The sequence below is a fragment of the Lacerta agilis genome, chromosome 14 (assembly GCF_009819535.1).
Source record: "Lacerta agilis isolate rLacAgi1 chromosome 14, rLacAgi1.pri, whole genome shotgun sequence".
Taxonomy (NCBI): Eukaryota; Metazoa; Chordata; class Lepidosauria; order Squamata; family Lacertidae; genus Lacerta; species Lacerta agilis.
In genome coordinates, this window is record NC_046325.1 from 12,499,362 (window position 1) to 12,525,708 (window position 26,347).

General features: G+C 45.9%; 1 protein-coding gene across 1 annotated transcript; it reads right to left on the minus strand.

Annotated features, from left to right (window-relative positions):
- Positions 1 to 9,532: 9,532 nt before the first annotated feature.
- On the minus strand, positions 9,533 to 14,695 carry LOC117058553 (ribonuclease pancreatic-like). Its single transcript, XM_033169784.1, has 2 exons — positions 14,677 to 14,695; positions 9,533 to 10,579 (listed from the first exon to the last, which is right to left on the minus strand). Exon 2 carries the CDS (start codon positions 10,561 to 10,563, stop codon positions 10,129 to 10,131), a length of 435 nt encoding a protein of 144 aa, XP_033025675.1. The 5' UTR covers positions 10,564 to 10,579; positions 14,677 to 14,695; the 3' UTR covers positions 9,533 to 10,128.
- Positions 14,696 to 26,347: the final 11,652 nt, after the last annotated feature.

A 26,347-nucleotide genomic window follows, 5' to 3' on the forward strand; every position in this document is an offset into this window, starting at 1 on the left:
GCCCTGGCGGAGGCAAGGGGCGGGCCAGCGAGGAGGAGCGTCACGCCAGTGACAAGTGTGACACCTCGCTGGCCTGCCCCTCACCTCCGGCCAGGGCCCAACCCATGCATGCCATGCCATAGCAGCGCTGGCGGGGGGGCCCCGGGCGTGCCCCGGGGTGGAGCGGGCCTGCTCTGCAGCTTGCTCGCCCCTTCATATGCCCCTTCAACTGACAGGTAGTATGAGGTCTCAGGATGATCTAGGGTTGGTATAAGGCTGGGCCGTGGTTATCACACTTTCATGGCCATATGCGTGGGGACATTTGGGCTACCAATTAGTTTCTGGGGCAAATTCAAAGTGCTAGTTCTGACCTATAGATTCTAATGTGCTCCAGGACCCCAATACCTCAAGGTCTGTCTCTCTCCACATGAACTGACCGTGGTTATCACACTTTCATGGCCATATTCCATTTGGGCTATTTTCTGGTGTGGGGGTTTGCATTTTGGTAAAATAGCCAAACTTAACAGCACTCTGGCGGGCTCTCTGCTGATCACCTTGACCTGAGCACCACACAGCTCTTTGACAGCATCAGAGAGGCTGCAGGTGTGCATGGCAGCCCTCCATTCCCCAAAGGAGGAAGAAGGGAAGAACTTTCACTGAAGCCCTCCCAAAATTCAGGCCTCAAGTTTTGGATTGCCAGTAGATGCCAGATCTAGACGCCTCCCCCTATCATAGTCTGCTTCACAACTGTGCAGGGATATGAAGTCCCATCCACACACTATATCATGCTGACTTTCTTCAGGAAAAGTGGCTTTTGACACATAGGACCAGAGTGTCAATGTTGTTGTCTTCTTCCACACACACACACACACACACTGGTACAAGGGTAAGTGTGCTATTTGCCAAATGTGAAATAAAGCTGTTATTGATTGATAAATTGTTATTGAAATAAAGCAAAGGCTCAGCTTTCAGATCAAGACTTTTGAGATACTTCCTCAGCCTTCTCCTGCCACCCTTCAATGGCCCCCTTAGGAATGACTATGTCTCAATCCCTTTAACTGCTTTCCCGACAACTGCCCCCTATAATTCTGGCTGTTGGTTGAGAAATAACGTTGGACTCCAGTTTGGCAAGGTAAGTTCTGTTGAGGTGAAGAAACTGAAGGCAAGTCTGTAATTTCACAGGTGGGTTTCTGCAATGTCCTCTCATAAAAACAAGAGAAAGGGGAAGTAAAATTGTGCCATCAAGTTAGATCGAGTTGGAGGTTGGCTTCATCCATATCCACCCCACATTTATTTAATTTATTTATTGCATTTATATCACCTGTTTTCCTCCAGGGAGCCCAGGGTGACATTGATTGTTTCCTCACCCTCCTTTATATTTTCAGAACAATCCTGTAAAGCTCACCTGGGGATGTCTGTGATTATTTGAAGTCTTCACAATCCTTATCTGACCCTCTAAACTAACCACCACACAGCACCCTCCCTCCCTTCTCTAGAAACTGATGTATCAACCAGTCTCTGGTATGAAGCTCATCTTAGTCAATCAATCTGCCCCTCTCCCCCATCTACAATATATTGTGTCTCTCCCCCCCCCCTCCAAGATATCAAAGTAGCACACATACTGTAATTCTACGCCCTTGAAGGAACGGTGCAAGCCTGTAAATTTCACAGGTGGGTTTCTGTGGGTTAGACTGAGAGGTAGTGACTGCCTCAAGGTCAAGGTCACCCAGGGAGCTTCATGGCTGAATGGAGATTTGGTGTCCCAGGTCCCAACCAGGCAGCACCAGATTTGCTCAACTTGTGGACCATAAACCCAAACATTAATATCTTTATGTTGCTTTAATTTGTTCAGCAAAAGCTCAGCATTTTTCAAAGTCTCTTGAATTGTTGTGTCACTTTCAGGGGTTGGAGCTGAGGCTGGGGTCATGGGCAATGCCTCTCCAGGTTAAAAGAGGTTCAGAATACATACACACATACATACATGTGTGTGTGCTCACTATATCTGGTTAGGAAAGGGAGAACTGAGAAGGTGGAAACCTGGGAAGGTTTAATGCAGGCTTCCTCAACCTTGGCCCTCCAGATGTTTTGTAACTACAATTCCCATCATCCCTGACCACTGGTCCTGCTAGATAGGGATCATGGGAGTTGTAGGCCAAAAACATCTGGAGGGTCGAGGTTGAGGAAGCCTGGTTTAATGGAACAGGGGTAAAGAAACATCATCCAAAGGTATTTCCCACAGCTGCTCCTGGGAAAGTGAGTAACATTTAAAGCAGTAAAAGTTTATATTGTGGGCATGTTGCAGAGATACATTGAGGAGAAAGCATGACAGAAAATAAAATTGTAGCCAACGCACCCTCAGACTTCTGGCTTCTGTGAATGGAGAGCGAGTTGCATCACACATTGTCTAGCGCATCTGAGTCACATAGTGTGTTGGGTAACTGCCGGTGCAGGTCACACAAATGCGCAAGTGTGCGGGTGTGCCGCTGTACCTGCAGTCATAAGGAGCCGGGCCACCTGTGTATCTGCAGATGACCATATCGAAGGAGTATGTGCTATCAGTGTCACTACCATGGGGAATCCCTCTGCCTCTGCACACTTGTATCACATTTATAGGGAAGTCGTTGATGGAGGTATTTACATCCTTGCAAACATATCGAGTCAACCCTGGGCATTCAGCCCAGACACTGAGGTCCAGCTCCGAGGGCGTTCTGGCAGTTCCCTCACTGCGAGGAATAAAGCTACAGGGAACTAGGCAGAGGGCCTTCTCTGTGGTGGCACCCGCCATGTGGAACAGCCTCCCATCAGATGTCAAGGAAATAAACAACTATCAGACTTTTAGAAGACATCTGAAGGCAGCCCTGTTTAGGGATTTTTTTAATGTTTGATGTTTTATCGCTATTAATAATAATAATAATATCCTGTTGGGAGCCACCTAGAGTTGCTGAGGAAACCCAGCCAGATGGGCGGGGTATAAATTATTATTATTATTATTATTATTATTATTATTATTATTATTATTATTATTTGCTAATTACAGAGCCAATGTGGTGCAGTGAATGCTGCTACCTGCAACATGCATGGAAGGTCCTGATCACAGTTCTCCCACATCTCATTTGGCCCCATGGAGTTCACCTTTCACCCTATATCACCTTACAATCTGGCCTTTACCCTGAGCCATTCCTTGCCTCCTTCAGATTTCATGCTATGCCCATCAGCTGCAGGCACATATTGTTCTCTTATAATGGCAATGGTGCCCAGCAGCAGCGGAGGAGGACGCAGCAGGGCAGACAAACATCCTTCCAATCAGCCCAATTGGACTGTTTGGAAGGGTGTATGTCTCCTGCGTCTTCCTGCCGCCCTGCCAGCCCCACATTGCTTTGCGAGACTGGGATGTTGAAGGGGGGCATGAGGAGCAAAATGTGCCCTGGAAAAACTGCACCCGGAGCAATGCCCCCCTCACCCCGTCAATGCTACACCTCTGGTGCCCACCTGAGAGGTGCCAGAACTGAGTTATGGTTGGGAAAAGCCCTGGATTTAGCAATGGGTAGAGATTCACTTACCTGCCACTGAGTTCAGCTCCACGTCAAAGAAATGGATCACGCTCTGGTTGGAAGGAGCTAGTTGCCTCCGACTTTGCTCAACAAGGAGCTTTTTATAAAGTAGGCAACTAGACAGGGCAAAGAGGGCGGAGGGAAAAGGCCAGGAAGTGATCTGAGTCAAAATCAATTCTTGTCCCAATGCTTCCCAGTAATTACTGACAAGTGGCAGTCTCATATTCAAAGCAGTAGGGCATGTTGCAACTTGGAATCCCATCATCTGAGAGCTGTGTTTTCCAAAGCAACACTTTGAGGTACTTGGTGGTCTCATCTTTATTGTTGCCTCAGATAGAAAGAGCTGTGTTCCCTTTTGTGGCTAATTACTCCCCCCCCCAAGGCCTCAGGGTGGGTTCCAGCAATTTAAAACCCCTTTTTAAAAAATCGCAATTGCAAAGAATGCTATCTGGAAAAGAATGGAGTCGCTCATGAAAATATACAGCTCAGGTGTGAAATGTGAGAGCAAAGAGGTGTATCTTCAGCATTCACCAAAATGTCTATAATGAAGTTGCTAGATTTGCTTCTTCAGGGATGGAGCTCCACCACTTAGGGGCTGCCACAGAGAATGGCCTTATCTGGGGCCACTCCCAAACCTCTGAGGGTGACAGAGCTACCAAGGGGGCCTCCTCTAGCAATCTTAATAGCCAAAAGGGTGTGTAGCAAAACAGTTTCTTTCTGTTCTTGTTTCAACTCGCCCTCTTTTGCCCTCTCAGTCTCATCCAGAGATCAGCAAACTTTTGGGGGCCAGTGGAAACATTTGTAATTTTTAGATAGTGCCTCTGGTGTAGGTCACAAAATGGCTGTCATGGGAGTGGGGCATAGCAACAAAAAAGGCTGCCATGTTTAAAAGAACGTAGAAAGGGGAAGGACCACAATATGATGTGGGTATTGTTGTGATATCAGTACAAGCCAAGCTGCAAGAAGCGAGGCACCTGACTTAAGAGTCATGTTTCACACTGTGGGAAATCCAACAATCATTCCACACATGTGATGTCATTGTAATTTACATATGTACTTTACTTTCAGTCCTGCGTCAGGAGATGCTGGACGGTTTAATAGACAGCTCTGAATAATGAGCTGGCTACGCAGAGACATTCTGCACTTTATCTACAATAAAGTAGGTTTTAGCCTAAAAGGCTTGTGTGTGTTGTTTTCAAGCTGGGAACAACCGCATATTACATTGTGCCCCTGGACTCCTGAAGCCAGAGGGCACGGAAGCTTCGTCCGCCTTGGGGTCAGTCTCTCAACTTGCCCCCGCGGGAAGTTTTCATAACAGGTATGCCCCTGTCAGCCACCTCCATCAGTGGAAAAAGGCACCTACGTTAGTCACTGTGGCACCGACACTCAGGAAGAAACTCTTTGCCCTTCTTCTCTGTTCAGAACAGAAAGGAAGGTGGGGATCAACCGAAACATGGGCATATTTAAGGTGGTGTGTTTGATCCATCCAGTAGCACCTTAGAGACCAGTAGCACCCATTCCCACCACCCTTCTGAGTAATACCCCTCCTCACTTTCTCACTATATATAAGGGTCTGGTGACTTCTATTTCAGTGTATCTGAAGAAGTGTGCATGCACACGAAAGCTCATACCAAGAACAAACTTAGTTGGTCTCTAAGGTGCTACTGGAAGGATTTTTTTTATTTTTTATTTTGTTTTGACTATGGCAGACCAACACAGCTACCTACCTGTTTGATCCATGAAATTCACCTGAGAAGAGGGATTATCACCCCCTCTTTGCTCATCAAATGATTGATCTGATGGGCAGGGAGGGAGGGAGAGACATACACCTCCTATCAGGGTGCTGGGTTCTGCTCACTCCAGTGTTGTGCCAAGCTAATTTTCTTTTCTTTTTGTTCCAACTATCAAATCTTTTAAAAAATATTTTTATTTTTTATTTTACAAATATAAAATTATAACAATCCAAATGCATATCCATATGTAGAGATTACTCTGAATATTGCGAATTCCCCCAGTTCCCTCCATGGATCCTATTATCAGCATTTACAGCTGCATATTATTCCATATTCTATATTTTATATCAATCCAAATTTCCCCCATGGTATCTGTTACATTACAAGTGAGATTAAAATCTTGCTAATGTTTCCATCTGCTTGTGGTGGTCTCCTAGATAAGTGATAAATTTTCCCCATTCTTTTCTGAAGTTTTGATCCTCTTGGTTCCTGAGTTTTCCAGTCAGCTTTGCCATTTCAGCATAGTCCATCAGCCTAGCTTGCCATTCTTCTCTGGTAGGGACTTTGTCCTCCTTCCATCTCTGGGACCCGCTATCAAATCTGTAGGGTCTTTGGGGATCAGAAAAAAAATGCTTGGTGTAGGGGCTGGATCAGGTTTCTCAACACCACTGCTTTAAGGCATTGACCTCATGGGAGTAGCCACTCTAGGAAATCTGTGACAATGGAGCATGCCCACTGCCATCTTGCATGGGTCCCCTTCCCACCACAACTGCAAGACATAAGGGAAGTGATGATATTAGAGCCCAGCAACAGTTTATTTGAGATGCTCTAAATTTGCCTCTACAACTCCATTTGCACCCTGAGGTAGGGCTTCACACCATAACATAACAGCCTACATATGATGAAACATTGGCTCTGGATCCGTTTCAGTCCGGCTTCCGCCCTGGTTATGGGACCGAGACAGCTTTGGTGGCACTAACAGACGATCTCCGTAGACAGCTGGATCGAGGCGGTTCGGGCCTGCTGATCCTTTTAGATTTGTCAGCAGCCTTCGATATTGTCGACCACGATCTTTTAGACCACCGCCTTGCCGACGTGGGGATTCAGGGCACAGTCCGACAATGGCTGCGCTCCTTTATCTCAGGTCGGGGACAAAGAGTGGCGCTAGGGATGGAGTTGTCGCCGCGTCACTCCTTGGTGTGTGGAGTTCCGCAGGGCACAATCCTTTCCCCGATGCTTTTTAATATCTTTATGCGCCCTCTTGCCCAGATTGTCCGGAGTTTCGGGCTGGGCTGTCATCAATATGCTGATGACACCCAGCTTTATCTGTTGATGGACGACCGCCCTGACTCGGTCCCAGACACACTGGCCAGGTACTTGGAGGCTGTGGCTGCATGGATGCATGGGAGCCGGTTGAAGTTAAACCCTTTGAAGACAGAGGTCCTCTGGCTGGGTCGGGACGACATGGGGTTGGGAGGCCAACTCCCATCTCTTGCGGGGGCCCAACTAGTGCCAGTGCCTTCTGTCAAGAGTTTGGGCGTAACCTTTGACGCCTCTCTTTCTATGGAGGCACAGGTTGCAACCACAGCAAAGGTGGCATTTTTCCATCTCCACCGTATTAAGCAGTTGGCCCCCTACCTCTCTCGCCCTGATCTGGCCACAGTGATCCATGCGACGGTCACCTCCAGACTTGATTATTGTAACTCGCTCTACGCGGGGCTGCCCCTAAAGCTGACCCAGAAACTCCAGCGGGTGCAGAATGCCGCTGCGAGGCTCCTTACCGGGTCTTTGCCGCGGGACCACATTCATCCAGTGCTTTACCAGCTGCACTGGCTCCCGGTGGAGTACAGGGTCAGGTTTAAGGTGCTGGTTTTGACCTTTAAAGCCCTATGCGGCTTAGGACCCTCGTACTTAAGGGACCGCCTCTCCTGGTATGTCCCATGTAGGACCTTAAGGTCCTCAAATAATAATCTTTTGGAGGTCCCGAGCAACAAAGACGCTAGGTTGGCCTCAACTAGGGCCAGGGCCTTCTCAATATTGGCCCCGACTTGGTGGAACAGCCTATCACAAGAGACCAGGGCCCTGCGGGATTTGGCATCTTTCCGCAGGGCCTGCAAGACGGAGCTGTTCCACCTGGCCTTTGGGTTGGTTTCTATTTAATATTTATGCTTCATTTTTTATTGGTGGGTTATTTTGAAATTGAGACCTGCAGTTTTAATTGAATTTTTAAATTTGTATTTTAATCTGTTATTTTAAATTGATCGTTTTTATGTTTTTTTTGCTGTGATTTTAATTGATGTTAGCCGCCCTGAGCCCGGTTTTCTGGCTGGGAAGGGCGGGGTATAAATAAAATTATTATTATTATTATTATTATTATTATTATTATTATTATTATTAGGAAAGGCTGGACCTCAGTGCTACTCCAGGTTCAATCGCTGGCATCTCCAGATATGGATGGGAGAAACCTTTGTCAGAAACCCTTGAGAATGACTTCCACTTAGTGTAGACAATACTAAGTTAGATAGACCAATGGTCTGACTCAGCCTAAGGCAACTTCCTGTGTTGTTGTTTTTTAATGGGATGGGCCCTGTCTCTTATTAAACCCTGGATTTTTTTTTCAAAATCCCTCTTGGTTTCTCGCTTTCTCCCTGTCATTCAGGAATTCTGAAACCTTTGATGTGAATTTGAGGAATTTGCAGCACATTCGTTCAAATATTCTTCACTGAGTGATGTGCTGCTAGCTTGTCCAATGTTCTCATAAAGTGTGGGTGGTTGGCAGGGAGAGAATCGGATTTTTTCAATAGCAACAGTGCCCAAGGGCCATGACTAATTGTTTTGAACATCCTTGGAATGATTGGATGCAACTCCCAAATAGGAATAGGAAATTCCAACGCAGTTTGGCTTCGTTGGCTTGTCAGCCTCAGGGGGAACTGCTTCCTGGGAGCAAGGAGACTGCAATCGAGCCATCTGCCAAGTTTGCATCACTTTTCCTCTGAGGCAGTCTTCTCCTAACTTGCTGCTCTTTGGACGTTGTTGGACTCCAACTCCCATCAGCCTCAGCCAGAATGACCAATGGCCAAAGATGGTGGGAGCTGTAGTCCTGCAATATCTGGAAGGCCAGTTGTGTCCCATCTGTACTAAGATGAATGGATGGAAAGAGGTAGAATGAATCAGTACCGACAATTACTGAATGGCAGGTGCTTATTGTTAGACTATTTACAGCTGGCGAAACTGACGGAAGGAGTTAGAGGAGAAATGAAACAGAAAAGCTTTGGAGAATGGAAATTACTTAAAGAATACATAAGAATATATCGTAATAACAAGGCCATATTAGCAGAACTAGAGTGAGTGATACTTGTAATTGAAAATAATATTAAACCATATTGAAGATAGATGGAAGAGAAATAAAGATCAAAACTGTGCGGGGGGAAATAAGGATGAATCGAAAGTACATTAAGAAAGTATATTTCAGTATTTGCATTTGCAAAAATTCATTTTATTGCATGCTAAAACAAGGGTGCTTATGAAAGACAAAACCTCTACAAGTTTATACATATTTGCTAAGATTGGAGGAGGCAGGAGAAAGTGCTATTTATTAACACTGAATATAGATTTCTTGCCTGCCATTCATTATATTGTCCCAATATATTACCCACAATGTAACAATAAAGGATTAAAACCATTTGAAACAATTTACAATCCTAAAAACATATATCCCATGTGTCGAAAATCATGGCAAAGAGATGAGTCTTCATCATAGGATGAATGCTGTGTGATATAGCTTTCAGAAACATCCCTGTGTGGAAAGGGGAATTTAACACCTTAGGGACTGTCACAGAGAATGTCTTCTCTCAGGCAACACTCCCAAGGGCGATGGAGCTACCACAAGGGACCCTTCTGCCAATTTTTATACTCTAGTGTATCTGTATGGAAGGAGAAGGTCATGCTTTCAGCTCCCAGTCACTGCTAGGGAGTGACAATGTATACAGAAATCAATCAATATGCATGCCTGGGTGAAGCAGAGTTTTAATGCAGTTGGGGAGCTTTGTGGCCCTCTGGGTATTGCAGGATCACAACTCCCATAATCCATAACCATTAATCATACTAGCTTGGGCTGATGTGAGTTAATGGCCACTAGAGGGCCACAGATTCTCCACCCCAGTTTCAGTTTCTCAGTGCACAAATTGACTCCTTTGAAATGCATTATGTTTCTCAGGTGAGGGTGCTGAGGAAGGGATGCTGGAGGAGATGAAGAAGGGATATGAGCAGGGTTACCAGAGGCAAAAGAGGGCAGGTGCCCTACAACTTGAACAGTTGTGTAGATGAGGGAATTTGAGCAGATCTAGCTTTCGTGATGAGCCACACCTTCCGTGATTATTCTTTTTAGTACCCAACCACTAAAAGTGCCAAAGTTGTGCCTGTCCTCTTTTGGCATCTTTCCACCTTTGGCCAAACCCTGCACATAGAAATAGATCTGGCTGAGTAAGGAATAGTTTAATTCCCCTAGTTCCGCTTCTCAGGCCTACAGTTCCCAGGGGCCCCTGGGTGAAGGAACTATTGCTAAATCAGGTTTAAACCTGCACTGTGGAGGTACATTGCAGGAAAAGCAGAAAGCAAAGAAGAAGAACCAAATGAGCAAAGAAGTGACATCTGTAAAGATTTATTAGTGACCCCTGCCCCCTCCTCTCAGGTCTACATTTCGCAGGGCCCCTGGTAGGAAGGAACTATTGCTAATCCACTTTAAGCCTGCAGTGTGGATATGCCCTCAAAGTAAAGCGGCAGAGAAAGCAGCAAGCAAAGGGAAATTCAACGGTTGCCAGAACGTCCTCAGACTTCTGCTTCCTGTGAATGAACGGTGGGTTGCATCACACCAGTCTGTCAAGGTGAACAGGCAGTCTGTTTCTGCAGCCCACACGGACTTTCTTGGACTGTGCCCTGCCACGATAATTACAGTTGGGGAATCTCCCTGTGTTGCGGCAGACGACCACACGGTAGCGGCTCTTGCTGGTATACAAATTGCCCCGGTAGTGAGTTCCCCCACTGCCACAGATTCCCTGGACGGAACGAGGGCTGCCGTTGATGAAGGTGTTGGTGGGTTTGCAGGCCGGCCTGGTCAGTCCTCTCCGAGCCATCATCAGGTTGCAGTAGGCATTGGGGTTGTTTGCTCCGGTTTTCGGAAAATCAATGTGTCTGTGCTCAAAATCCCGGTAGCTTGCTCCTTCGCTGGACTGCACCAGCACAACCACGAGGAGGACGGCCAAACGCAGCAGCAGCCAGCAAGAACCTTTGGTGGTGATCATGTTGGGGCTTCTGAATCTATAGAACGGAAGGAAGAAGGGGAGGATATTTTAAAGCAAGGAGCAAATTTCTTATAGAATAAAATAAGAGGCACTGATTGGGCTGTTTCTCACCCCCCCCTCTTTAATTTCCATTCTCCACATTTCCACAGTTGTTTGCAATTTATTTATTTATTTAGAAATTCCTCAAGAACATTCAGCAACATTTTAGCTCCAATTTCTCCTAATATACACATTTTTTTGTCTGCAGTTTTGCCTAAAATGCACATTTCTTTCAAAACACTTTTCTCTAATATAACGCATGAATATATGCCTTTATATGCACACTTCGCCCTAATATAAGCATTTGTGTAATATAAGCATTTCTGGCTGGAGAAATGCATTGCAAAATACAGAGAAGTATAAATTTCAAAGGGGTAGCTGTGTTTCAATTCACATATTCTTTTAAAAAGTGCAAATTCAGCAGACTGGCCATTATATGTTAGCCAAATAAAGGGTGGTATTCAGCAGTTGACCTGCTCAGTGTAGACCCAATGAAACTATTGAGTATGACTAACTTAAATTTATTAATTTCAGTATGTCCTGCGGCGACCGGGCGACCCGCCGAGCGGGCAGCGGGGCGTGGGGCAGCCGGGGCAGCCCCACGCCCCACCGCCCACTTGGCGGGTTGCCCGGTTGCCTCCGGAGCAGCAGCGCAGACTCGGATGCACTGCGCATGCCCGGAATTTCCAGGCATGCGCAGTGCATCCGGCCCTGGCGCTGCTGCCCCTGCAGCGACCAGGTGGGCTGCCAGGTAGGTGGTGGCTTGTGGGCTGCCCCGTCTGTGCTGCTTTATAGGCAGGCAGCCCCACGAGCCGCCGCTCACTCAGCGGTTCACTCGGTCATCGCAGGAGCAGCGGCGCCAATTTGGATGCACTGCGCATGCCTGGAACCTCCTGGCACATGCAGTGCATCCCACCTGGTGTTGCTGCTCCCGCGGCGACCGTGGGAGCCACCGGATGAGCAGCGGCTCGTGGGGCTGCCCTGGCCGTCCGTGGAGCAGCACAGATGGAGTGCTGGGCAGCGGGGAGTGGCAGTAGGGGCCAGGGAGTGTCACCCCCCCTCCCGTGGAACCCGGGGCGCCCCGCCCCCTACGCCCCTCATTTGCTACACCACTGATGAGGTTAAGACTCCCCCAGATTGCCCAGCATTTTAGGGGTTATTTGGCTTGGTTTAGTAGAAGGTTCTGGTTAAGGATCCCTTCTCCCATTTTGTTTCCTTTTCTTTTCACTGTCATTCATAGGAACTACTGTTTTCTCCAATCTCCTGGCAATGTTCCTGAGAGGCACTGAAAGATCCTGGGCACAACACTACATAGGGATGTGGTATCATTCAAAAGGTCATTCTCTTTCTCCCAATAAGATGGTTTGGAGACTGTGGAGATCTTCACTGCTGCTGCTGCAGCAGCAAAACAAACAAACAAAAAAACACAAAAAACCACCACATACAGAATGAACAGTAAAAGTAAAACCCACAGCCTCCCTCATCTGACAAAGAAATTGGCTCAAATTTTAGATAAATTCACTCTCCTTTTTCTTCAGGGTCAATTTCTTCTTCACCCCTGAAACATGTGTGTGTGTGTGTGTGTGTGTGTGTGTGTGTGTATACAGTATATATTTCAAAGCCTAATTCTCGTTGAAGTAATAAACCTGTTTCTGGGTTCTTAATTGCAGGTGAGGACACACTGAATGGTTTTTCAGACACACACACACACACACACACACACACACACACACACACACACTGCCTTCCACACAGTAAACTCTAAGAGACGAAGATTTCAGACCTAGATTTTCTCTTGTCATAATCCTTCCTTCCTTCCTTCCTATACATTTTATTTGGATTTATAAAGAGAAATATCAAATATCTCTCTTTTTGTCCAAACTAAAACATTGATCTAAATACAATAAGAACAGAGAAAAAGAAAAGCAGGGGAGAGAGGGGGGGAGGGAGAGGAGAAGGAGAAGGAGGAGGAGGAGGAGGAGGAGGAGGAGGAGAAGAAGAAGAAGAAGAAGAAGAAGAAGAAGAAGAAGAAGAAGAACAAGAAGAACAAGAAGAAGAAGAAATAATAGACAAGGGAGTAAAAAAGAGAGGGAGGGAGGGGATAGTTCAGAAATTGAAGAACTTCTGATTCTTCATCTGACCACTGTATATAAACAATATTCACTTCAACCACTACAAAGCTGCTTTCTATAAACAAACATTATCCTCTATCCGCCAACCCAAATGTAATTCTTCCATTTTCATCCCCCCCCCCCGCTCTGGTTCTCTCTCTCTCTCTCTGTGTGTGTGTGTGTAGGAACGGACTGTCATGTGAAACCCTGGACATTTGTCTTATAAAGCCATTTCCCATTCCTGGGGAGATGATGTTGTGGGCTGGGAACAAGCCCTCCCCAAACACACAGGGCGAGATAGTCCCTGCGCCATTGGATGGTCCTTGGCCACGTCATCCTTAGGCCGCCCAATCCGGACAGTCCGGGGGCGGGGCGGGGGCTATTTAAACTGCCCACGGCCGAGGACTCACCCCTGTTTTCTCCCTACTCGGTTGGTTCTCTCTCCATCACTCCCTTCCTCCCTCCTTCCCTCTCTTAGGTTAGGTTCTTTATTTCTTGACCTTGCTATGGACCTCGGTTGTTCACCTCAGTTGTCCAAGGGGCCTAGTAGGATTTTTTTATTCCCTCTTGGCAAACTGGCACCGGCCATTTGGTTTTTTTCCAAATACCTCGTAGCAAATCGTCACAACTTTGCAAGATTAGGAGTATTATGTTGATGGTGAGGGAAGGTACTGGCCATCACCTACCTTTCCTAATTCAAGGGTATTCCATTAAAGGAATCCGAGGGGTGTGGTCTCTGTCCAAAGCCCCAAACGGAGAGCTAGGGCCATGGCATGACCCCTAGCAGTGACCCTGGGGGAGTTCCTAGTTGATGTGCATCAGCAGGGCTCCCCCTACTGGTGGTTAACCCTTTCAACACTTCCTGAGGATGGGCAGGAGTCAGATACAGTATAGTCGTGTGGTTTCCAAAGCCTAAGCTAATACCACTCACATTCTGTAACGAATAAAGTTGTGGCCTTTTTCGCCCATTAACCTAAAACACTACCCGGGAGGGTTTGGGACCTTGCCACGCAAGCTTTGTTATAAGCCAGAGACAGGGCTACCAGCTCAGTGCGCAGTACCAACAGCACGTGTGATGGGGTGGAGCCTTCCTCCTGGCACCTGCATCGCCTGAAAGGGATCAGAGCAGGGCAGGGTGGCAGCAGGTGGTTTTGGCCAGGTGGTTGCCCTGGCAGGATCAATCTGGTATTCCTGCTGAGGCACTTGCATGAATCAAGCTGTGCCCCTGCCCTTTCCCAGCCCTGCCCAGGAAAGCTGCATTGGTACTAGCGCCAGGTGGGTGGCTTCACCCCAAGACATGCGCCACAACTGTCGCTGTGCTCTGCAACTCATTTAAGGTGGGTGGACTTCACAGCTAGAAAATATTAAAGATGCAATTCTCAGAAAAGCCAAGCACAGTGCTGGCAGCCACCCGAAGACATTGCATTAGGGAGCAGCTTTATAACGAGGCAGCCTATTTGTCCATTTGGGTCAGTATCCTTTCCAGCGATTGGCAGTGGCTCTCCAGAGGTCCAGGCAGGAGTCTTTCCCCAGCCCCAGATGAAAATGCCAGTGATTGAACCTGAGACCTTTTGCATGCACAGCATGTGGTCTGCCACTGGGCCACAGTCCTTCCAAAGAACAGATCACACACAATAAAGATGCCAGGTGTCATAAACTTGGCAATACTGTCAGGAGCCCCAACAGAAGATGCCCATTAGTAAATATGCTTCCTTGTTTTCTGGGATGTTTTAAAAATTATTTCTGGTTTCTTTTATGGTAGGCTTGAGGTCCATACAAAAGGCAATTCAGAAAGGAGAGAGAGAAAGAAAGAGAATATCTTAGGGAGAAGAAATCCTTTCTACTCTACCCACTGAAGAAAGAAGAGAAAGCTTCCTTAAACATGAGGATGTCAAAGTGCAGTTTCCTTAAAGGGTAAAACAGCAGGCAGAAGTTTGCGAATTTCCACTTCCAACTTACCCACCTTCAGAAAAGTCTCAAGGTAATGGATGTCACTTTCTGTGGAAGCAAGTGTATCTCTCAAGCTGCTGTCTGAATTATTATATAGGTTTCAGTTAGGCCAGGATGAGGGTAAAAGAGGGGGGGGGAATTCAAGCACTTGCAACATACAGATGGCAAAAGGAGGACAGAGGGCTTTCATCTGAAAATTGCACCATTGGCTGCATGTTTCCGAAGCTTCCCGTAAATGAGAAATACAGTGGAATGAGGAATAAAGTGTTAGAGTTCTTTCTTTCTTTCTTTCTTTCTTTCTTTCTTTCTTTCTTTCTTTCTTTCTTTCCTTCTTTCTCTCTCCTTCAAAATGTTGAGGTGATTGTGTGATGTCACGACGCATGCGCTATGGAGTGCAGTCTGCTCCTCGGCCCTTCTCCCTTCCTTAAAAAAAAAAGGAAAGGAAAGGAAAGGAAAGCAGCCGCTTGCTCGCTCGGCTGGTGGCTGCTTTCCTTTCCTTTTTTCTTCTTCAGGATTTTGTTCGGCCCTGGCCCGGGTGGAGGCGAAGGGTGGGCTAGCTAAAAGGGGTGTCATGCCAGTGACAAGTGTGACGCCTCACTGGCCCGCCTCTCGCCTCCGCCCAGGGCCCAACACATGCATGCCATGGCATAGCGTCGCCGGCGGACGGGCCCCAGATGGGTCACGGGGCGGAGCAGCCTCGCTCCATGGCTTACTTGCAGGCCGCCAAGCAGGTTTGCGAGCAGGCTGTGGGGCAAGGCTGCCTCGCTCCGCGGCTTGCTCAGGGCCTGCCGGCAGGGCAGGGCAGGATGGGGCTGGCCCCCCTCCCCTGGAACCCGGGGCGCCCCGCCCCCTACGCCCCACCCTCACTACGCCACTGGCTAAAAACAATGGCAAGTAAGCTATCAATGCAATTATAATAATTTACAAGCAGAAGCAGCTAAAATTCTTCAAGGATAGCACAATAACTGAGACTGGAACAACAATAAGAAGTCTGCAGAGTTTTCTTTAAAAACTAGTTTTGATAGGGCCATACATATTTACCTGGGGAGGGAGCTCTAAAAGTGCTGAAAAGGCTTTGTTCCCGATAGCAACTTTTACTGGAAGGCCAGAAAAAGAGCTCATATGCTGATCCTATGTGTGCAGTCTATTCCACAGATAACCTGGTCCCCAACCATCAGTGTACATAGAGCTGTGTCACTTTATGTTTATGACAACCCAGCGAAGTGGGCTAACCTTCTTAAGGCCACCCAACTGTTGAAAAAGACTCCAGAGTCTGAATCAAGGACAACTTCTGTTGTCTATGCTCTGGTAACCTCTAGGTTAGATTCCTGCAATTCACTATACATGGGCCTGCCTTTGAAGATGGTTCAGAAATGGCAGCTGGTGCAGAATTTGGCTACCAGGTTGCTAACCGGGACAAGATGGCAGTGGCGGACTTGGGCACCTCAAATTTCAGTGGTGTCCTGGGTGATGCCAAAATCTGGCGTTCCCCGCCTCTTGCCTTTTGTTGCTCTTCCTAGTTTGGGCATCTGCTGTGACACACCAGAAGCTCCTTGAATCGGCCACCCTCCCCTAGATCTGCCTTTGAAAGGTGGTCTGAGTATATTGTACCAATCCTGGCCATCTGGCTACCAATTAGTTTCTGGGGCCAATTCAAAGTGCTAGTTCTGACCTATAAATTCTAATGTGCTCCAGGACCCCAATACCTCAAGGTCTGTCTCTCTCCACATGAACTGACCGTGGTTATCACACTTTCATGGCCATATTCCATTTGGGCTATTTTCTGGTGTGGGGGTGCATTTTGGTAAAATGGCCAAACTTAACAGCACTCTGGCGGGCTCTCTGCTGGTCACCTTGACCTGAGCACCACACAGCTCTTTGACAGCATCAGAGAGGCTGCAGGTGTGCATGGCAGACCTCCACTCCCCAAAGGAGGAAGAAGGGAAGAACTTTCACTGAAGCCCTCCCAAAATTCAGGCTGAAGTTTTTGGATTGCCAGTAGATGCCAGATCTAGATGCCTCCCACTATCATAGTCTGCTTCACAACTGTGCATGGATATGAAGTCCTATCCACACTCTATATCATGCTGACTTTTTTCAGGAAAAGTGGCTTTTGCTGCATAGGACCAGAGTGTCAATGTTGTTGTCTTCTTCCACACACACACACAGGTACAAGGGTAAGTGTGCTATTTGCCAAATGTGAAATAAAGCAAAGGCTCAGCTTTCTAATCAAGACTTTTGAGATACTTCCTCAGCCTTCTCCTGCCACCCTTCAATGGCCCCCTTATGAATGACTATGTCTCAATCCCTTTAACTGCTTTCCCGACAACTGCCCCCTATAATTCTGGCTGTTGGTTGAGAAATAACGTTGGACTCCAGTTTGGCAAGGTAAGTTCTGTTGAGGTTTAGAAACTGAAGGCATGGCGCAAGTCTGTAATTTCACAGGTGGGTTTCTGCAATGTCCTCTCATAAAAACAATAGAAAGGGGAAGTAAAATTGTGCCATCAAGTTAGATCGAGTTGGAGGTTGGCTTCATCCATATCCACCCCACATTTATTTAATTAATTTATTGCATTTATTTCGCCTATTTTCCTTCAGGGAGCCCAGGGTGACATTGATTGTTTCCTCACCCTCCTTTATATTTTCAGAACAATCCTGTAAAGCTCACCTGGGGATGTCTGTGATTATTTGAAGTCTTCACAATCCTTATCTGACCCTCTAAACTAACCACCACGCAGCACCCTCCCCCTCCCCTACTCTAGAAGCTGTTGTATAAACCAGTCTCTGGTATGAAGCTCATCTTAGTCGATCAATCTGCCCCCCCCCATCTACAATATATTGTGTCTCTCCCCGCTCCAAGATATCAAAGTAGCACAAATAATTCTATGCCCTGCTACACAACTTGAAGGCATGGTGCAAGCCTGTAATTTCACAGGTGGGTTTCTGTAGGTTAGACTGAGAGATAGTGACTGCCTCAAGTTCACCCAGGGAGCTTCATGGCTGAATGGAGATTTGGTGTCCCAGGTCCCAACCAGGCAGCACCAGATTTGCTCAACTTGTGGACCATAAACCCAACCATAAATATCTTTATGCTGCTTAAATTTGTTCATCAAAAGTTTGGCATTTTTCAAAGTCTCTTGAATTGTTGTGTCACTTCCAGAGGCTGGGGGCATGGGCAATTCCTCTCTAGGTTAAAACAGGTTCAGATTACATACAGACATACAAACATACATACATACATGTGTGTGTTTTCACTATATTTGGTTAGCAAAGTGAGAAGTGAGAAGTTGGAAACCTGGGAAGGTTCAATGCAGGCTTCCTCAACCTTGGCCCTCCAGATGTTTTGTAACTACAATTCCCATCATCCCTGACCACTGGTCCTGCTAGCTAGGGATCATGGGAGTTGTAGGCCAAAAACATCTGGAGGGTCGAGGTTGAGGAAGCCTGGTTTAATGGAACAGGGGTAAAGAAACATCATCCAAAGGTATTTCCCACAGCTGCTCCTGGGAAAGTGAGTAACATTTAAAGCAGTAAAAGCTTATATTGTGGGCATGTTGCAGAGATACATTGAGGAGAAAGCATGACAGAAAATAAAATTGTAGCCAACGCATCCTCAGACTTCTGGCTTCTGTAAATGGAGAGTGAGTTGCATCACACATTGTCTAGTGCATCTGAGTCACATAGTGTGTTGGGTAACTGCCGGTGCAGGTCACACGAATGCGCAAGTGTGCGGGTGTGCCGCTGTACCTGCAGTCATAAGGAGCCGGGCCACCTGTGTATCTGCAGATGACCATATCGAAGGAGTCTGTGCTATCAGTGTCATTACCATGGGGAATCCCTCTGCCTCTGCACACTTGTATCACATTTACAGGGAAGTAGTTGATGAAGGTATTTACATCCTTGCAAACATATCGAGTCAACCCTTTCTGAAGCATCATCCGCTTGCAGTAGGTGTCAGGATGGGAAGTTGGGTAGCTTTTTGGATAATCAATGTGCTTCCACTCAAAAGCTAGTCGGGACTGGGCTTCACACGACTGCACCATCAGAAACCCAAGAAGGATGGCCAGATGAGCCAGCAGTGAGCAGGAGACCTTGGAGACCAGCATGCTGGGGTCTTGCAAACTACAGAGAGGAGGAATAAAAAGGGAAATGTTAAAGTGATGTCTAGTTCTTAGGGACCTTTAAAGCCCTAAATAGCCCCCCAGCCAAACAAATCATCAGTGCACATAAAAAATAATAATAATCTATTTTTATCATCTACAATACTGTCTTGTTTATTTTATAGTTCAGTACATTGATTATTAGGGACCCAGGTGGCGCTGTGGGTTAAACCACAGAGTCTAGGGCTAGCTGATCAGAAGGTCGGCGGTTCGAATCCCTGCCACGGGGTGAGCTCCCGTTGTTCGGTCCCAGCTCCTGCCCACCTAGCAGTTCGAAAGCACGTCAAAGTGCAAGTAGATAAATAGGGACCGCTCCGGCGGGAAGGTAAACGGCGTTTCCGTGCGCTGCTCTGGTGCACCAGAAGCGGCTTTGTCATGCTGGCCACATGACCCGGAAGCTGTCTGCGGACAAACGCCGGCTCCCTCGGCCTATAGAGCGAGATGAGCGCCGCAACCCCAGAGTCGGACACGACTGGACCTGATGGTCAGGGGTCCCTTTACCTTTACCTTTACCTTTACATTGATTATTGCTTTCATTTTATGGATCAGTGGTCTCGTTAGATAGTAAAATTCACGTTAAATTGCTGTTTTAGGGGTTGTTTTTAAAAGTCTGGAACGGATTAATTCATTTTGCATTACTTTCTGTGGGAAAGCACGCCTTGGTTTTAGAACGCTTTGGTTTTGGAACAGACTTCCCGGAACGGATTAAGTTTGGAAACCAATGTACCACTGTACAGAAATAAAATATAAAACCTAAAAGTGGTCATAATACACTATTAAAACTAAACTGCCACCTACCAGCATTAAAAAAAAACAAACACCTGCAAATATAAAACAGATTAATGTGGGAATACTATGGAGAAAATGAAGTTTTTTCAGCAAACTTAACAATAGATTGCCTGCTTCTCTTCTAAAGCTCCTGTCTTCAAGCATTTCCTATATGTTGCCTGAAAGGAGGGGTCCGGTCTAAATTTGGGCTTGACACCTCCAGACACCTGGAGAGACTAAGGAGATTCATCCTATTTTCTGACTGTCTGTCCTGGTTCTTTTTTGGGGTGTTTTAAAAACATGGCCTTCCAATGAAGAAAAGGCCCCCCAGATCTGTCGCAACAAGTTCCTTTTCTTGTTCTCTTTTTTCTATTAACATAACTTTATTGAAATTCATAAATAACGTGCATAATATACATACTGTAGACACTCTTAATTCAGCAAAAATGAAAACAACCATGAACTAATGCTCTTCGTTGGATTCACAAAAATTAAACTTAGTTTAAATTTACACAATCTCTTTTCTCCTATCTTTTTACTAACATAAAATAGACTTCCTATCATTTCCCAATGTAAACTTTCTTTCTTGTATTGAATGTACTTAACATTATTACCTTACTATTTCTGTATTTTCTAATACCTTCTTATAACAGTTTGTACTCATTACCTTATTTCTTAACAATTACTTTAAACAAGGGTCATTCAAATGCTGCCATAGATATTATATCACTATTATATTTCAGTAAATAACTCTTATACATATCCCATTTTTGAATAAATGATTGTCTTGTATTGCCTCTCACTCTGTTGGTCAATTGTGCCCTTTCCGCATATTCCTGCAATTTGCTTTGTCAATTGGATAAAGTTGGAGCTGCCCCCCCCCCAATCCAATTCATTGCAACCAATGTTTGGGATGCAGGCATGGCATAGAGGAAGATTTCTCTTAAAAAAAAATGGAATTCACACAGGAAACAAAAGATCACCACAGCCAACCACAAATGAACAACCACATCCCAAGCCAACTCCGACCTCTCTCACCGCCAAACGAGCACAAGCAAACAACAGAGAACCTACATAAACAATGCTGACTCCAAACCCTATTCATATCAAGTAAAAAAGAAACACAGTCACCCACCCCACCTACCTCCCCGTCCCACCCACTTCTTCCCCCCTTCCCCCCCTTTCTTTTCTAATGTCTCACCAACACTGACTTATAAAAATGTTATATGGAAAAACTTGAGAGAGACATTGTACTACTTTTGAAAATCTTTAATAAAAAGAAAGAAAGCAAAATAAAATAAAATTGGAATGTCTTTACCTAAAATACCCAGTAGGACGGCCTCTGGCTTTTTAAAGAATGTTAACTTAAATATCTTTTTCAGTTCATCAAAACTGACAGCATGACAAAGCCGCTTCTGGCAAACCAGAGCAGCGCACGGAAACACCATTTACCTTCCTGCCAGAGCGGTACCTATTTATCTACTTGCACTTTGACGTGCTTTCGAACTGCTAGGTGGGCAGGAGCTGGGACCGAGCAACAGGGGCTCACCCTGTTCTGGGGATTCGAACCGCCGACCTTCTGATCGGCAAGCCCTAGGCTCTGTGGTTTAACCCACAGTGCCACCCACACAACCCACAGATAAATACATGGAAGCAAATATCACAGCACAAGATAGAATGTAATGATTTCCTACTTACCCTCAGAATAAAATATAATAACGGATGTGTGACGATAAGAAGACCAGTATGCTAGATGGGAATTGACTTTCTCCTCTGGTCTCTTTGGCTTAGATAGATCATTTCTATATTCTAGAGTTTGCCCAATCTCCCTCTGAGTGGCCACATGACTCCTATCTTCTTACAAAAATGGATCTCTTCCAACATAGCTGTGCCCTAACCCAGTTTGGAATGAGGAAATCCTTACTTTTGAACCTCCTTTCCTAGCTCAAGAGACTCCTTGAGTAGCCACTTCATCTCAAACATTCCCCAACCACCCACTACAGATACCAGAAGTTTGTAAGGTAGATAACAGCTGACTTTCCATAATTAACTTTAACTCTGAAATGTGGAACTGGAATCAACCATTGTTAGTATCCCAAGAAGCACAAAAGACCATTGCTGGATTGGTTGAAAGGCCAGTGGAGTCCTGCATCCTGTTAACCATAGCGATTAACCAGCCTTATCCTCCCTGAATTTGCCCCATCTCCTTTTAAAGATGTCCAAGTTAGTGGATGCAAATTCCAGAGTTTTAGTGTGTGCTCTGTGAGGGAGTGCTTGCTTTTGCCTGCCCTGAATTGCCTACCAACCAGCTTCATTGGGTGATCCGGGCTTCCAGTATTATGGAAGCAGTGGTGGTGGCGAGGCTTGTTTATTTGTATTTTAGGGCATAGAATATTTGAGTTGGCATTTCCCCATCTAAGTCTGATGCTGTATCCAACACATCACACTGAAACTCTAATGCAGGCATAGGCAAACTCGGCCCTCCAGATGTTTTGGGACTACAACTCCCATCATCCCTAGCTAACAGGACCAGTGGTCAGGGATGGTGGGAGTTGTAGTCCCAAAACATCTGGAGGGCCAAGTTTTTTTTTTTTAACAAAATTTTATTAGCATTTTCATAATATAACACAAACCCAACCCCACACCTACAAATACAAAAACAAATACAAATACACATAAAGTCAGGATTTTTCTTCTTGCTTATATGCCTTACACACAAAAAAAATTCTAGTTCTGAATCTTGACATTTGACTTCCCCCGCCTTTTCACCTTCGGTTTTAATTCCATATACTATTTCCTTAACAACTTTTTTCTATAAAAAGATTTAACTTTACTTAAAAAAAAGAAAACATACTTATCTCGATCTTTGCATTATAACCTAAATCATCACCAAATATTCTTATAGCTAAACTTATTTCTTCTGTCCTTTATCATGCTGCTTTTAACTTAAAATTCAATATCTCCTTGCTTAATTAAAATAAACTTGTAATTAACAGACTTCACACTCCGATTTCGGATACCATGGCAGACCATTTAAATTATACATTTAGTACTTCAACCCACTCCCCCTCTATCCATTGTCTTTTCCTGTCTTTCTCCACAGCCAAATCTCCCTTTGTCTTCCTCTGAGTATCCACAGATCCAGGCAACGTCCACAACAAACCCAGCATCGAGCCTCAGGGCGTTCCTCATCTCCAATCTGGGCTCCTCCGATTTTTTTCCTCCTTCTTCTTGTAAAAATCTTAATTCCATGTCCCTTGCCCCCGAGCTGCCACCTCGGGGTCTGGATATTGTAAATTTTCCCGTTTCAAGTTCCTTTTCCTGTCGGGTTCGCCCAGCCATTTCAGACCATTCTCCAAGCGCCCCTCCCAGCTCTTTGCCCAGGCTTGATTCCATTGTGTAAAACTTTTGAAAGGCCTCCTCTGTGGAAAGTACATCCTTTTTATGAATAATTCCACTCAAGACCTGTAGTTTTCGATTAAGCAATTCCATCTGCAAGATAGTGAGCATTTCCTCATCCCTTAAATCAGAGTTCGATGCCAGCGCAATCACGAAGTCCAGCATTTTAAGAGAGAGGGTGAGTATCAGATTTCAGTTCCTGTCTCTTCCTTCCTTTGTTTCAATTTTTTCCCACGACAAACCAAGTCGCCGCCATTTCTCCGAAGCCGGAGTATAAAGACCAAAACTTCAAACGGAGATATTTTTTCCCCAGTTAACCCCCGAAGGGAGATCTCAACAGACTCAGTTTTCAAATTCCAAGTACTTTCTATTGATTGTTGTAGCAGCAGTCACTTAAAGGGTTAATCTCTTTCCCCACTCGAAGGGAGGGAGGCGGGCTGCCTTTCTTCTTTCCCCCAGAGCGTTCCAGGAATACAAAGAGTCAATCAATTACTCACAGCCTCTGGGTTCTTATCAGCTCCTTAATGACAGGTAGAACTTAGACGCTCATCACAGGCTTTGCCGCCGCATTTCCATCCCGGTTGGGGCATGTCCCCTATAGCCCGGCTCCGTCGTCCCTTCACCCCCACTCCCCCTTTACAGGGGGTGCGGGGGAAGGGTTCGGAGCCACAACGGGCACAGCCGGGGAGCCCAGGGTGCGGGACGCTCTTCCCGCACCCCAACCGGAGCCCCGCTATGCGGCTGCAGGGCTCCTGACCCCCGGGATGAACTGGGTGCTTCGCAGCCGAAGCAACCCACGACCACCCATAATGGCGTCCGCCGCCGGAAGTCCTCCTGGAGGGCCAAGTTTACCTATGCCTGCTCTAATGCCTCCAAGTTAAGAGCCTTAATTGCAAGAGGTGAGCAAATAACCAAGGAATTGAATTTCTCAGGTGGAAATGGGGTTATGCCTTGCTGAAGGCTGCCTTCTACTTTTTATGCTACAAATTGTGGTTTTTTGGCCAAAGATATAGTAGAAAAATTGAAATTGTACTATGTTCTAGGTGGCTTTAAATGTGTCCTGGAAGCTGCAGTGTGTAAAATATGGTGGCGCCTTTGCGCGCATGAAGAATACTTCACATTCATGTGCATTTGAGCAGCGATGAGGAACCCATGGCCCTCCAAGTGTTGCTGGACTAGAAATCCCATCATCATTGACCATGCTGGGTGGGGCTGATGGGAACTGGAGTCCAAAAACAGGACTCCGCAGACTGTCCAACCTTCCCTAGGAAACAGGAGTAGTCAAGAAGCATCCATTAGCCACTGAAAAATTAGCCTGCTATTGTAGACAAGGGGTATGTACCACTGAAATTCATGGATCTTTCTTCTGAGTGGATGTGCAGAAGGTGAATGTTCTAAAGAGGCTTAATAAGAAGTTAAATGCTGGAAGCAACCCTAGCACCTCCAGCTATCAGGAAAGTGGCCCCAAAGACAAACAGTAACAATGGGAACAGGGTTTTACTTGGGAGATATGTCTGAAACCATTGGCTTGAAAATAGGGGCAGCCACAGCAAATGTAGGTGCCATTGGATTGTGCTTTCCAAGCCAATGGTTCCGGGCCTTTAAAAACAAACACAAAAGTGCTCTCCTTTCTTATTTCCAATGATTGGCCAGCTTTATTCAAACGTCTTCTTCCACAGAAATCTCTGCTCCATTTCCAAAGAAACCCAGCCTTCAACTCAAACACAGTACAGACACTTCTATGTTCCTCCTTGTATTTGCATAAATGTTTGATGTGGTTTTGACAAAAGCCCTTTATCACGATCAACCTTTGGGCTTCTGCTGTTTCCTTCTCTCTGCTCTGGCCACAGCACTTGACTCAGAAGGGTGGTGGGAATGGGTGATCAGCTGATAAGTGCGGAAAACCTGTTGACTACTGTTAAGGACTGCAGTTGCCCCAACAACATCAAACATGCCATCTCAGGACTATTTAATTGCTCATCTTCTCACATTGTGTATGCCATCAAATGCCAACAGTGCCCTTCAGCTCTCTACCGGTATACTGGACAAACAGGCCAAACACTACGCCAAAGGATAAATGGACATAAATCTGATATCAGGAATCACAAGACAGAGAAACCAGTAGGAGAACACTTCAATCTCCCAGGACATTCTATAAAAGATCTCAAAGTAGCTGTCTTAATACAAAGGAATTTCAGAAATAGACTCGAAAGAGAAGTGGCTGAATTGCAACTAATTACCAAACTTAAAAACCATGGAGAAACCTGGTCTGAACAAAGACAATGGATTCTTATCTCATTATACATGACAAAGCTATCTTTAGCCATCTCACCCCTTGCCTTTTCCTGCAAGACCAATTGCAGTCGTTAACAGTAGTCAACAGGTGTTCCACACCTTTCAGCCAATCACCCATTCCCACCACCCTTCTGAGTAATACCCCTCCCCACTCCCTCACTATATTTAAGGGTCTGGTGCCTTCTGTTTCAGTGTATCTGAAGAAGTGTGCATGCACATGAAAGCTCATACCAAGAACAAACTTAGTTGGTCTCTAAGGTGCTACTGGAAGGAATTTTTTATTTTATTATGTTCTAGGTGGTTTTAAATGTGTCCTGGAAGCTGCAGTGTGTAAAATATGGCGGTGCCTTTGTGTGCATGAAGAATACTTCACATGCATGTGCATTTGAGCGGTGATGAGGAACCCATGGCCCTCCAAGTGTTGCTGGGAAAATCCTTGGCCGTGCTGGGTGGGGCTGATGGGAACTGGAGTCCAAAAACAAAATCTGGAGGGCCACAGACAGCCCAACCTTCCCTAGGAAAAAGGAGTAGTCAAGAAGCATCCATTAGCCACTGAAAAAATAGCCTTCTATTGTAGACAAGGGGTAGAGTGTTTGGGATTTGATATCCTGCTTTATCACTACCAGAAGGAGTCTCAAAGCGGCTCACATTCTGCTTTCCCTTCCTCCCCCACAACAAACACTCTGTGAGGTGAGTGGGGCTGAGAGACTTCACAGAAGTGTGACTAGCCCAAGGTCACCCAGCAGCTGCATGTGGAGGAGCGGGGAGACGTGAACCCGGTTCACCAGATTACGAGTCTACTGCTCTTAACCACTACACCACATTGAACTTCATGGATCTTTCTTCTGAGTGGATATACAGAAGGTGAATTTTCTAAAGAGGCTAAAGAAGGAGTTAAATGCTGGAAACAACCCTAGCACCTCCAGCTATCAGGAAAGTGGCCCCAAAGACAAACAGTAACAATGGGAACAGGGTTTTACTAGGGAGATATGTCTGAAAATAGGGGCAGCCACAGCAAATGTAGGTGCCATCAGATTGTGCTTTCTGAGCCAATGGTTCCGG

What these genes read in the sequence shown, in the direction of transcription:
- LOC117058553 (XM_033169784.1), bottom strand. Translation starts at nt 10,563, where the DNA reads ATGATCACCACCAAAGGTTCTTGCTGGCTGCTGCTGCGTTTGGCCGTC.